At 35.6% G+C, this 14,854-nt stretch overlaps 1 protein-coding gene across 3 annotated transcripts; it reads right to left on the bottom strand.

Annotated features, from left to right (window-relative positions):
• Nucleotides 1–780: 780 nt before the first annotated feature.
• On the bottom strand, nt 781–14,049 carry LOC113076181 (erlin-2-like). 3 transcript variants are annotated; one of them, XM_026248852.1, is made up of 13 exons: nt 13,776–14,049; nt 12,551–12,655; nt 12,372–12,453; nt 12,242–12,288; nt 11,359–11,420; nt 10,987–11,112; nt 10,510–10,583; nt 9,694–9,752; nt 8,913–9,004; nt 8,697–8,786; nt 5,984–6,063; nt 5,679–5,898; nt 781–2,253 (listed from the first exon to the last, which is right to left on the bottom strand). In XM_026248852.1, exons 2-12 carry the CDS (start codon nt 12,652–12,654, stop codon nt 5,719–5,721), a joined length of 996 nt encoding a protein of 331 aa, XP_026104637.1. In that variant the 5' UTR covers nt 12,655; nt 13,776–14,049; the 3' UTR covers nt 781–2,253; nt 5,679–5,718. The 3 variants fall into 3 exon arrangements, with proteins under 3 accessions (XP_026104637.1, XP_026104645.1, XP_026104629.1); XM_026248860.1 differs by lacking the exon at nt 781–2,253 and adding an exon at nt 2,283–3,815; XM_026248844.1 differs by lacking the exon at nt 781–2,253 and having other exon boundaries at nt 5,274–5,898.
• Nucleotides 14,050–14,854: the final 805 nt, after the last annotated feature.

Genomic DNA, 14,854 nt, shown 5'->3' with positions numbered 1-14,854 from the left:
AATTGGTTAACGAGCCTCGGTTGTAAAAATAAGCGTAATTAACATCCCTAATTAGAACCTCCGAACCACAAACAATCATGCTTGTATTATTCTACTCTATCAGACCTCCCGCCCGTGGTTCACTCTGGTTTAGAGGGACTGCTCAGCGCTCATTAATAGTTTATCAAAATCATTACATTCATTAAAAAGCCATGATTTCTGGGAATAATCACATGAATGGGGAAAAGTCCAACGAAAAAGTCCCACCTTCTAGTAAAAAAAAGCCAATCGTCAATCTTTACAGACTGGCAGTTCTTTGGGAGAGGGGCTATCTACAGATTTGGTTGTTGTTTACGCCAGTCCCTGTCGTTTGATGACGTCTGTGTGCCTGTGCTGCTTTTGAAAGGAGAAATACCACATTGCGGTCGACGGTGAAGGGTAAAAAACACTTCAAAAACATTCATTTAAAGGTATGCACAAAATGTTGCATTGTTTTGGTGTGTTTAACTCAATTCTTACTACTCTAATTCTTAGAGTTTTGTTCCAACCCTGCCTCAACACACATACCATGTAGCTTTCAAATAAGCCTGAAAGACTTGAATAGTTGGATCAGGTGTGTTTGATCAGGGTTGAATCTAAACTCTGTAGGGCTCCGGAGTTGAGCTTGACACCCCTGGTTTAACTGCATGTAAGGTCCATGGTGAGTTAAAAACAAAGTTGGTCTTTGCTTAGTATTTGTAAAAATGACTTGTAATAATAAATGTATTTACATTTTTATTGAGGAACAAAATAAACAGAAAAAAAAGTTCAGCAGTTTTATTGAATATTGTGCATGACATGACAAGAACTGTTTATTATCAATCATAATGCAAAGAACATCCACATCACATCACATCTCGAGTCCTTTCAGTGTCGTCCTCTGGTCTTTGATCCAGTTCTGTCTCTGTTCTTCCAGTGTTTGTAACCACATCCTCATTGAAACAGCCATAATGGAGACTGATGTCATGAAATAATTGACTTTTCTATTGCACAACTGCTGAAATATACTGGGAAAAAACATGTTTTTAGAGCTTAAGCAACAAAGTAATGAGATCAGATTTTGTTTCGGATTTAAAATATATAATTTGATTGAAACGGTTTTGCAATTTCAGGATTCCCCCATTCATTTAGATGGGACTTTGTCATGGTTGAGCTGCCCGGAGGCACTGCAAATATGAAAAGAGACTATGGTCTTGTACACGTCCATACAATTGAGATGCACAGAGTTTGGATACAGGGTCTTTTTGAAGATGTGTTTAGAAGTCTCCAGTATACAAGGCCATGGTTTTATACTTTAGTAAAAGTGTAGTTACCATGTTTTTTTGCCAGACTGATTGCCAAATGTATAACGACAGTTTTACTACACATACCATGGTTGATTTATGGTTATCATAGTTTAACTACAATAACCATGTATTTTTTGTTATGTACCATGATTACAGGGATAGTTCACCCAATGAAAATGCTGTCATTATTTACTCACCCTCAAGTCGTTCCAAACCTGTATGAGTTCCTCTCTTATGTTGAACATAAAAGAAGATATTTTGAAAATTGCTGGCAATCAAACAATTGGTGTTTGCCATTGACTTCCATAGTATTGATTTTTCCTTCTATCATGGTCAATGGCAACCACCAACTTTTTTTTGATAACCAGCAATCTTCAATATGTTTAACATACGAAACCAACTCATACAGTTTTGGAACAGCATGAGGGTGAATAAATGACAGAATTTTCATTTTTGGGTGAACTATCCCTTTAAGTGTTATAAGAGAGCATGGGCCATCATGTTTTTGGGGGTGTTTATTGGTTAAAAATGAATCAACCAGTACTTTTAAATTTGTAGACTAGCTCCAAATTTAATTTAAATGAGTCTTTTGATTAACAGAATCACACAATTTGCGATTGTGTGATTCTGCGCGATTAATAAAAAAGCTAGCTGTAAGTAAAATATACGTTTTGTAATGTTACTGATCAGCTGACTTCTGATTCAGGAGAAAAAATATTGTCTAAGTGACAATTTATTAATATATCATAATTTTCAGTGCAGTTTATGGTTCACTCCTTTTGTTCATGCTATGTTCTAGTTTAAGGGTAGAAATCTGTGTGTATTATGATGTGATTTATTGTATATATAATAATCTAATATATATACACATTGTTTTAGGTCACATAGCAAATGCTGCCATTCTTCTGAAAACTGCTGATCTTCAAAGACCAGCCATCAATCAGGTAACCTGAACACAGAAAGAGTTTCGGAATACAATTCAGTTACCCAAGTTATCAAATACTTTAATCAGTTACAAAATTTGCAAGACAGCCCTTTGACAAGCTTAGATTTTTTCTGTTCTTTTAGAAATGTATTTATTAAAGTTTGGGAGAAACATTTTCAGATTTCGCTTTTCTCACCTCCATTCTCAGAGGACGGCAGGCCAAACATACTTATTCTCACTGTTATGTATACAGTGGGTATAGAAAACAATCATCCCCTTAAAAATAATCACATTTTGTTTCGCTGCCTGAAATTTAGACATTTTTTGTTTTATTTAGCTTTATTAACTCTGTGCAACATATTAAATCCAAGTGAAAGATATAACACCAACATGTCACAAAAAATAAAAAAAGTGCACTTGGTAGTGCTTGAGTTGCACTACCAAGGACTGAATTCTCCAGAAAAGTTATTTTCATGCTGAGCTAATCAAAATAACCACAGCGGTTCACAGCTGAAAGTCAGATGACATTGAGAAGGTGATTAGCTACACCTGATTGAGTCATATTCATTTTTTCTGACATGTTGGTGTTATATCTTTCACTTGGATGTTATAACTTACACTGAGTAAATGCAGCAGCATAGAACAAAAACTGTATCCATCTTTATTTTAGGCTGCAAAGCAATAAAATGTGGTTATTTTAAAAGGCAGGAATTATTTTCTATATACTGTACAAATGTGAACTTGTGAATTGCTGTACAATTCAGCTAAAAAAAGAGCTACCTGTTATCATTACATTTGTTTAATCATGTAACATCATTATTCTAACTTTTGCTTAAACAATGAAAACTGCAATGTAGAGAATATATACACACACACACACACACACTTTTTTTTTTCACAGGATCCTCAACTGAAGGACTGTGAAAATGTGACCATTTTGAACCACTAGTGACCGTTTCCACAAGATAAATAGAAAGGACATATCAGAGGATGATAGAGGTATTGATATTTCACTGAAGTTAGCATGCAGTATTCACTGTTTCAGACAGACATACGGTTGTGTTACAGAATGTGTTTTATGGTTACTGAACAAAAAAAAAAAAAATTACGTTTAGGCTGCAAGTCAAAATTATAGCTTATTAAAATAATAAGGATGCAGTAGTGGTTCAAGTTTGTTTTGTGATAGTGTTTAATGATTCCTTTGTCACGTGCAGTTTAACTGCAGGCTGTTATCCATCTTTTCACATGGAGGACAACTGAGGGACTCATACGCAACTATTACAAAAGGTAAACACATTTCCTGATACCCAATAAAGCCACACAATCCATTAAGAGCAGCAGGGTGTAAACGATTTGAATTGGAAAATCAGAGAAAGCTGTACTTATATTGGCTTCTGTGAAACAAAATTATGTAGCTTCTGAAGGGAAGTACTAAAACAAATCTGAAACAAGAATAATGTACTCTTCATCATTGTCCTGTTCAAAGGTTTACGCCCTGAGCTCTTAATGCATTTTGTTTCCTTCTGGAGCATCTTGTTTTCTCCTTTATCATATTTGTGAGTTTTCCTCAGGATGAAAAGATGGATCTAAAAAAAAAATATGCAGAAGATGCTGGGTTACCAAAGAATTTGCGGGACTTGGGGGATTCTTTTCTTAGTGTAAATGATTAGTTAAATGTTTGTTAAATAACAATTGCAGTCCTGTAAAAGGCTGTCCTGCATTTGCTGATAAATAAAACTGAGTTTTGTTGATGCTTTGTTGACAGTTTTAATAAGCGCATAAAATGAATGTGTGTGTAGAAGGCCCATAGCATGATGATTGGCCATTTACGGAGATTTAACTGCTTGCACCCTGGATTTTGTAGAGACTTTTCATTAGCCGGTAATTGAGTAAAATTTTTAATCTGTGTCTGGGGGTTTATTGCGTTATTGAGTGGCCTGAAAAACTGTTGTGCTCAAAAGAGGTCTGTTTCTGTCTTTGTCAAGAAACGCCAGAGCACATACACGGAAACTGCCCAATCGTGCAGCTTATGGGTTCGTGCACGGATGTGAAGAGTCCATAAACGCAGTGTATTACACAATCTGCTACAATGCTGTCAGTTTTCACTGTTCAAATAAAAAATCCCATTTAAAACGTCTTTCTAAATTAAAGCCAAACCAAAATTTCCAAAGACCGTTTAAATGCACATGAAAGTGAGTTATTGATCAACATGAGTTATTCTGGAAGTACAAGAATGAGCTACTGTACATGATATTCATGCTGCCATCTGCAAAAAAGCATATTATAACAACATTTAACAATGAAAAAAAGCTGTATATTTTGTAATAGAACCTCAGTTTAAGGGAAATTGAAATCATTTACAGAACATATTTCAAACATGACTTGCTAACAACGTCAAGTTGAATCAGCATTCCATGGGTGAGAAACAGCCCACAGACGTGCTGATTTCTAAAGGTCAGTGTTGAGACTGCAACACATTTCAACACTCAAATCCACAGAAATGTGCCAATGACTGGACAGTTTATGCAATTACAGTCCTACTCTTGGTTTGCGTGCTATGCTGGAAAAGGCACAAAACACCTGGCGATTTAAAGGGGGAAATGATTTTTAAGTGCACTGTACACTGCTTAGGATGAAAAGTTTCTTGCTATATTCAAAATAAAACTCCGCACACAACTGCTATATGTAATTTATGATGCTGTACTTTTATATTTAACAATAACAGCTTTATGCTACATTGTTTTCAGATGACATTACTATTTTGCAGGTTTACACAACCATCTTCTCACTATATATAGTAACCTCTTGAAAGATTTTCTCAGTACTTGGAGTGCTAGATTTAGATATTGTTCTAAATTTGGTTACCATTTGATTTGAACCTTTACAGACTCAGCAGACTGTCCTTGTTTTCCCCCGTTCTTGACACTATAAATTAATACAAATTAAATAATTATATTTTAACTTCATCATTGGGGGGAAAAACAAGGGCAGTCATATGATCAGTAAAAATTCAACCGACAACAAAATGGAGAACACTATCCTAATCTAGAGCATAATCTGTGTTTATTTCTGTAATCACACTAAAATAATCCCTGAGCTATAAAAGCCTTCAAGACACTAAAATATCCATCAAGTACATAATCCAATCCCTCAGCATAAAAAAAAATGTCTCTTTAATTTTATAAACTTATTGTATCTTTAAACATTTACAAATTTCATACATGCTTTCTGCTGGGATCTAATATCACATTCAGCTTCACATTCCCACACTCTGTTTTAGGTATAATATTCTGGTTAACCACCACTGGTTTGTGATCAACTCACCAGGGTATAGACGCAGGTAGTGTTTTGGTCCCACTGATACAGCTGTGTTATTTCACTAAAGTGGTTCCAGCTGCACTGGTTGCAACAGTGCAGTCTAATGACTTGCCATTATTCGCTTTCATTACCTGTTCATTTTTCCTCAGTGCTAAAACAGAACTTCTCTCGTCATTCCAAGTCCAGTATGCCCTCTGAGAGAGCATCTATAGCTTTGGAGGCAGCTGAGGAGGAGCTTCTTGGTCCTGAATCAATGAACATGCGAGGGATCTCACTTCCAAAGTAAATCTTACTATTAGCTGCAATTGCCTTAAATTTCATCAGCTGAAGATATTCAGGAGTCAGCTTCAGCTAAGAGGAGAGGGGAGAAGTAAAGTCAAAAACTTTCATAAAACAATGAGCACAATAATGACGGGGGGCAGTTTTAGGAGTTTACCTTATTGGCCTCAGCTGCTCTCTGAGCAGTGTAAAAGTCTGCATCTGCTTTTGCTTTCATCCGAGCAATGAGAGCGCCGTCTATAAAATCAGCGAGACATATGAGAAATCAAAATCAAGACAACAGAAACCACAGAAATATTCAGAGCTGTGTGATGAGGGATTGTCAACAGCATTGAAATTCATCCTAAGCATCCCATTTCACACTTATGATTATGAATATGTTCCGACAGCTCACCAAAACCTCAGTGTCTCCCCTCAACAATCTGTCATTCTAATGATATTATCATTCTGAAATGTTTCTTTATTTACATTTCAATTTATAATGAATTTATTCCACAAGTGAAAGTTTCCAATAATGGTGCAGATTTAAGGCAGTAGTATTCAGCTAGTCATGTGATCTGATAAATGGAGTAGTGCTGCATTTACACCGTCATAATTACTGCAATGACAACCTGGCCCTTTATAGTTGAAATTGTTCACATCCTCAAATTTGGAATTACGAGTGTCTATGCCAACACTTTCACTGCCAAAATTAATCTAATTAATTAATTAAAACCATAACACAAACCAGTTGTTATGGAAATGCATTATTAATAAACATTTAGCACTGGACACTGATTTTTCTGTCAGTGACTTTTTTCTAGCTACAATATATACTGCAGGTCTTTCATTTATTTTTATCATGTTAATTAAAATATCAACAATAGTTGTTTATAGGAATTATTAGACAGAAAGTTACAAATAACTGCCTAACTACATTTGTCTGCTGCCATTTTGAGTGTTTCAATGCTATGTTGCACCAAACAGTTACAAAAGTAATCAGAAAATTCAGAGCTGACAAGCTTTAATTGTTCTAGAAAGACGTGAATGCAAACACCACTGGTTTGAATTTTGACTCTGAAAAATGATGACCGTGTGAACACCTTAGTATCTCAACATGTCGGCCCTCATGAGGCAACCAGCTTCCATGTAAAATAAAATTGATTTTCTCAGGTTACTGAAATGACAGTGATCATGTTGATGTAGATTTGTCATTACTTTTACAAGCAGCAAAAACTGAGAAAGAATAATATAAAAAGAATAATAAAAAAAAAAAAAATGCTTCAGCATCCATTGTACAGAAAAGAGCAGATACAGTATGAGACAGTACAATAAACCTTTACACAAAACTTCCAAAGCGTGATCAGAAGGAAAAAGTCCTAGCATCTGCCTCTTCAAAATCATCTTGCACACACAGACTGAGAAAAGATGCTATTTGTCATTCTACTCTGTGTTGATTATAATCACAGTAGTTCAGAAATACTCATGGAATGTCCATAATTTCTAAACTAATGTTCGCATTAAACTATTACACTGTGGCATTTAGTACACACAATTCAGTTTTTGTAGCATAGAGTAGGGACATACTGATTTATACTGTCTTTTTACGCATTGTATTGCAATGTGCCGTGTAAACGTAATACCATGTCTGCATTTGTGATTGGAAAAAGAGACAAACAACAAGCTCTACTCTACACTGCTCAAAACTTGAAATTGAATCATCAGAGGCAAATCCTTTAAATATGTAAACGTACTTAAAGACTGCGCGTCAGCATTTTTTGTCAGAACACTGGCATTTGTAGGCTACTGGTTCAGGAAACAGTCCTCATCCTAAGTAAATTGCGCTGCACACATCTAAATATTTGGGTTGAACTGTTTTCGGAACAGAGTGGTAAAAACAACTTAACCACATTTTTCTAGTTGTGTCCTCTTTTGTAAGACAAAACAAAGTAGTTTTGCTATCACGAAACAGCGTCTCCACCACACAGCAAGCAGTAACAGCAAGAATAAAAGTTACGCCTTCTTTCTTTGTGAAAACATTCGGGCGGCATTATGCAAATCTTCCCACACCTTGACTTAGGACCAATTCCCATTATTGCCGTGACAGCGGCAGATAAATATCAACATTAAAATATATTACAGCGCACATGAACACACAAAACTCAAGTACATGGAGGGAGGGGTTCCAGCAGACCAATCACAGCGTTTGCAGTGTGCGTAAGAATTGACGTGCTGTTAGATTTTTGGAGAAGCGCAAGTGAGGCTAAGGCGTACTACACATAGTCTACGGCGTAGGTTCGACACAGAAGTATAAATTGGGCTTTAGACGTGGGGGCATGTTTAAACCACCTGTTTCAGGAAGGCGTGGATGTGTCTTCACTTTCATAAAGAAAATCTCTTTGAGTTTGAGACTTTAGTCTTTGCAACTATAGGGATCTTATACATTCATGAACAGCTTTTAACTCTTCAAAGAGAAAGGAAAACTTGAAATCGCATCATATGACCGCTTTAAAAGAGCAGCATTTATTTGAATAGAATCTTTTTGTTAATTCATGAATGTCTTTGCTGTTATTTTTGATCAATGTAATGCATAATAATCAATTTAATTTGCTGAAAAACATATTTCTTTAAAAAATATACTAGCCCCAAACTTTTGAATGGCAGTTTATATGTTTTTCTTTTGTATGATGTTATGTTTTATTAATGAACCAGGTATATACTGAAATCCTATGAGGTAATTTCTTACAAAAACTGACAGTTAATTTTGACATTAACTTTATATTTTGATATGAACAGGGCCCAAATACCCCATATGATTAATGAGGGATATTTTCATTCTCAAACATTGAAGTTTAAGACCTCGGAGGGAACATGACAACACATTCACCTACCTTCAATTTCTGAGATCCTTTTCTCTATTTCTTTTTCCATAACTTTCTGTCCAAATTTTATTTCAGACACCTGAGCCACCTTCTCTGCCTCTGCGCACACAAAAAAATAACAGAGCGACATTTTCACTTTACATGAACTACAACTTCATCTAAATCCAACCCATATGACCAAACCTGCTCATCAGGCTGAAAACTAGGAAAAACATCTTTGTTCACCGATGACAGCCTTTTTCCTCTCCGTCTCTGCCTCCTTCTCTACCACCTTCTGAGTCTGAGCCGCAATCAGTAACTTCGTCCTCTCACCCTCCCTAAGAGACACACACACACACACACACACACACACACACACACAAAGAGAGGAACAGGGAACAGATTCAGTTTCAATAAAGTTCAGCCGATAAGGATTGACAGAGATTTCTTATATAAGATCAAAATACATTTTTGCAGTTCAGATACAGGACGAAGTTAATTTTGGACCCTGGTCACAGCTTAAGACTCACCGTGCACCATGTGTGAGAACAATGCTATTTGCCAGTCGGCTGGTTACTTTATTAGGAATTGTCTGCAACATAATACATTTAGTCTCACTAATGAAAATTATAAACGAAAATGATTCTATTTTTATGTTAACTGATCTTACCCTCATTGTTAACCAATTATTTGGACATATGTGTAATATTCCTCAAACTTAATCACCAAAACTAAATTAAGGAACCAAAATCACGTTCAACAGCATATTTATGTATAATATTGTAAGTAATTAATTTTTTTCTGTAGATACTTTAAGTAACTTATTCTGTAGTATACTTATATGCAAGTCCAGTAATTATATTTGAAAAAATGTGATTCAGAGACAAAATGTATCAATAAAGGCCAGTAAGAAACATTTATTACCTGTACATGTACTGTTTGGAGATGTTAATGTTGGGCCGTTGTAACACAATCAGATCATTAACAGCTATTACACTCAACATATAAGAAGATCTCATAAACTCACATCAGTTCATAGTTCCTGCGGATGCTTTCTGGAATGTTTGGTTTGGTGACACGGACCGCCTGCTTAGGAGGAAGAGGAACAGAAGAAAGAGAAAGCAAAGCGAGGAGAGAGTAAGAGAAAAAAGACAGACAGACATGCTTTTTGTTAATAAAATTAAACTAATTATTTGACAGAACACTGTTCTCACAAAGAGACCTTGTTATGCAACAATTTATACTTTTTTTTTCTTTTTTTTTTTACTGGAAGGGCCTTGGGTAACAATAGGACGCATAAATATACAAAACAAACTTGAATGGATATGGTCAAATACTTCTCAAGTGAATCACAGCTCAGTGTGCATCGTAAATGACACATTACTTTCAAAAGCTCCATTAGAGAATTCTGGAAGTATTACAAGGAATTGTGAATCAGTTTACTGTTGATCTCAGTATCAGCTTAACGAGCTGATGACTGGCATATTTTGAGTGCTACCAGCTGAGAAACAAGAACAATGGAAATCACAATGGAAAGGTCAGCACCAAAGGGATTTGATGAAGGAAATCTGAATCTTGCCAAACCAAAGCTAAATAAATAAAGATAAACCCATGTGCAAATACACAAAGCTAATATGTAGCATCTTGTCTTTCAGTAGGTCTAACAAAACGTCACAAAAAATAAGTCTTGAATGTTACGAAAGCCCATGTTTATCTTTCCTGATTTCAAAAGAATTGTTAGTGTATAACTGGTGCAGAAAATGGAATGCAGCCAAAAACGTGACTCAGTGGAATGGAACAGAAAAAAGATTGAACTGCCAAACCAATCCAAGTCGAATCCCACCTGAATGATGAGTCCAGGTGCCATGTTGGTGAGATCCTGCTGCAGCGTGAGCTTTAGATTCTCGTCTATTTGATCTAAGAAACAACAGGCTACTTAAAGAAAGACAGGTGTACACAGAATTTATACCCCTAACTTTTTGTTTTATCATCACACACAAGTGCAAATAAAAATCACTTGAGAAGCTTATGGCACAAACAACATGTCAAACGTCTCCACATTACCACTAGAAGGTCGTACACGGATGAAATCTAATGCTATTATGTTATTAATATATATTTTACAAATTTAAATGAATTACTGTAAGGAGTTACTGTAACTGAAAGAGTCATTTTTTGATTCCTAAACCTTCCTAGAAATTATATATTGCACTTCAAATGGGAGTCTATGCAAAGCAGATGCATTGAAGTAAAGATTTTAAAGCGCCAAAATCATACCGAGCTTCAATCCCTGATTAGGACATTAAAGCACATCACTTACCGAATAGACCTATGTAGACCTCCTGAAGTGCGTGCACACTACAGAACTGATTCAGCTCATGGTGAACTTTGTTGAAAATCAGAGCTTTGTCGTAGTCGGCAGTGAAGTTTCTCACAATGTCGTACACTGCAGCAGAGCAGACAATGATGTTAAGAGAGAGATGAATAGGGCACATAAAATGAATGACAGTCAAAGTTTGGGTTATCACTTAAATTCATAGAGAGTGGGACAAATCATTTATTGGCGAGTAGGCTGTGCCAAAGAGGCTCTTAGTGGGCCCTCCCATTACAGGGACCAAGGGAAATGCTGTCCACCCTTAACAACAGAATTGTTAGTGGTTCTACATTATAAACAGCAAACAAGTCATTATACCTGCTGAGGGAGCAAGATAGTTCACCACCTCAATGCGATCAAAGTAGATCATTACACCTCCACTGCAAAGCAAAAAAACATATATACACACACATGAATGAGTGTGAAAATGTATTCCAAAAAGCACAAGCAATAAAGGAAATATCATACGGGGTCTCCCTAAAAGCAGCATGTGTCTGTGATAATCTGTAATACTGTAACACTGACCGACTGTTTTATGACCAGAATGTATAAATGTTTTGTAGTTTCCACACTATTTCCAGCTTGGATAAGAAAAAAAAATTCCTCAGCAACAAAAAGTTATTTAAATCGTAATATTTCACAATATTACTATTTGTACAATAAAATACTATTTGGTTGAATAAACAAAAAACTTACTGAACCCAAACTTTTAAACAGCAGTGTACAGTATATACACTTATAATAAATGATACATTTACCCACAAAAAGTACACATAATCATCAAATGATGATTACATTATTATCAACGCTTTACAGCAACAATCAATATAATCTCTGGGATTGATTTAATTTTAACCAGTTTTTCTGTACTTTTTCCAGTGTTATTTCACAAGTTATGCTCACAAATGATGTTCATCCACAAAGTTAAACTTTCAACCGTCAGTCTAGGATTCTCCTGAACTAATGATCTGCTGTGTGTACAGGCTTTAAAACCTGCAAAATGACTCCATTATGATATTGGCTATACAGAATCGCAGGTAAGAGTTTACCAAATTTGAATTTGGTATCACGCAATAGGGGAAACCAAATGCCTACTGTAATGCTGCTCTCACTCTCATTTTGCATGCATATGAATAAAACACAAATTCTATGGTGACTGCACCTCACAGAAGATCTGATGAATGTTAAAAATGTATCTCACCTTGTGCCACATGGAACATTCTTTACTTCATCTGTTTGTAGGGTTGTCTTTATGAAAAGAGAGAGGATGCAATAAGAAAAAGAAATCTATTAAGTTAAACCATACATACTGTATAATGTCAGTCTTTTACCTGTACAGACTTAAATGTAGTAATGAACGGCAGCATTAGATGAAATCCAGGGCCACTGGTGGTGGTCAGCAGAGCTCCACCTCTGAGAGAAGAGAAGCACACAGTTATACAATCTACAGTACAAAGTAAAAAGTGCCATGTTCTGCAAGAAGATTAATGCAAAATCTTGAGCAACTGACCTGTAGTAGACACCCACATGTCCTTCTTCAATCTTATGAAGAGCAGAAAACATCCCAGCGCCTCCTATGGCGAGGATAATGGCGGCAACAGCAGCCAATGTCATTCTTAACACAAAAGATATACGTTAACCAAAATATGTTCGCCTATTAAGTTACTGATTTATTGTTGTTAGGTTATTTCCTATATCATCTTCACGTGGGAAACCCAATGAAAATTTTTTCATCTTAGCAGTTAGACAACAGCCGTCATCCAAAAAAAAACAACTTAATAGCAATGATTAAAAATTCTTAATACATATAGGCCTGGTTTCACAGACAGGGCTTAAATTAAACCAGGTTTAGGCCATAGTTCAATTATGACATTTAATGATTTTTATAAATGTGCCTTAGAAAAAAAAAAAAAAAAAAAACACACACACACACAAAAACATTACTGGTGTGCATTCTGAGACAAAATAAAGGCACTGCTATATTTTCCAATCAGTCAAAGCAAGTTTCTTTCAGTTGAAACAGCTCAGATTTAGATTTTAGTCTGGGATTAGGTTTAAACCTTGTCTGTGAAACTGGGGGATAATGTTTTATTGTAGCCTACTATACTGATCCAAACAACCTAAAGTGTTTTGCTAGTCTTAGCTGATTTCTCCAGCCTGGTCAATAATCTCTTGTGTAACAATGATAAGAACGACTAGTTTTAGTGTTGTGTGTGTGTGTGTATATATAAATGTTATCGCTAACAGCTAAACATGACTAGTGTGAAACCCACGCACAAGCAGTCGTTAGAGTTGTTGACAGATTGAGAGAGCATGTGGAACACTGACACTGATGTGACTCTGTGGCTAAGAGGATCAGAAAACCTAGCACAAAGACCTGCTGTCCGTGTTATAACATCACAAACGAAACATCAGTTTAGTAAGCCAGCACTGAAGGGTGCAAAGCCCGGGTTTTAGACAGGATAAGAAGCAGGAACTCTGGATTCAGCCACCATTGCTCGTTAAACGCATGCATGAGTGTCCAGAAGTTGCCGCCGGATGTGGCTTTTCTCTTTGCATCACACAAACTAACAGATAGAGTCCTATAAATTAAACATACTCCTGCTGACAAGATGCAATATAACCAACAGAAAACATGACTAGCTATATTTATACACAGACGAAATACCAGACAATGCGAGACTACAACACGGAAAATTACTTTGTGGATGAATGCGAACTAAAAGAGATGTTACCTAAGTAGGTTACTGTAACTCCTTCGTAATGGCCGGAAGAGACACCTGCGATCGATGAGGAACCTACAAGCGACGCTCCTTTGCGTCTGACGTCACCACAGTTTAACGCACATTTCCGCTGTTGTTCGAGCACCACACCAGTAGATGGGGACAAATATCTTCATATAAAAGCAGGATTGGGGCTGAGGGGAATGAGAGACTCTTTAAAGGGATAGTTCACCCGAAAATGAAAATTCTGTCATCATTTACTCACCCCACAAACCTTTATGAGTTGCTTTCTTATGTGGAACTTAAAAGAAGATATTTTGAAGATTGCTGGTAATCAAAAAGTTGGTGGTTCCCATTGGCTTCCATAGTAGGAAAATAAATACAATGGAAGTCAATGCGAAACACCTACTGTTTGATTAAGGAGTTGAGGGGGAGTAAATGATGACAGAATTTTCATTATTGGGTGAACTATCCCATTAATTTCCCGATTTATTTGCCTCATTGTTTTTATAATAAATTAAAAACATTTGTAGTAGTATTACATTAGATTGTCCTAATAAAAGCTAAAGGGTTAATTTCAATAATTTTTATTTAAACTTTAGTTGTATTAATTGTATTATTTCAGCTTAAATTTTTATATTATTTAAATGTTTAAATGTATTGTTTCATATAATATTTACATTTTATATTTATTTATGCCCTTTCATTTTTTTATATTTTATTTATTCTAAAATATATATTTAATAGTTTTAGTTAAAAATAAATAAATAAACGCTGATTTGCTTGAATTGTTAAAGCTTTTACATGAATTTTGGAAACTAACATGTACATTATACTTGAAATTACAATACTATGAAGCCACTAAAAAAGGCTACAACAGGCCTTGGGCAACAAAAACAAATAATAATAATAATAATAATACACACACACACACACACACACACACATACATATATATATATATATATATATAATATAATTTTTATTTATTTCCTTTTAAAGTGCTGCTGGTCCAAGAATCATCTTGGTGGGAAGCAGAATTGGATCTGTAGTTGGTTAACTTGCCATACCCATGTGTTCCAACAATTTCT

This window comes from Carassius auratus, chromosome 5, assembly GCF_003368295.1.
Source record: "Carassius auratus strain Wakin chromosome 5, ASM336829v1, whole genome shotgun sequence".
In the NCBI taxonomy this organism is placed as follows: Eukaryota; Metazoa; Chordata; class Actinopteri; order Cypriniformes; family Cyprinidae; genus Carassius; species Carassius auratus.
The sequence above is the reverse complement of the archived record's forward strand: the minus strand, read 5'-3'. Positions and strand labels throughout refer to the sequence as shown.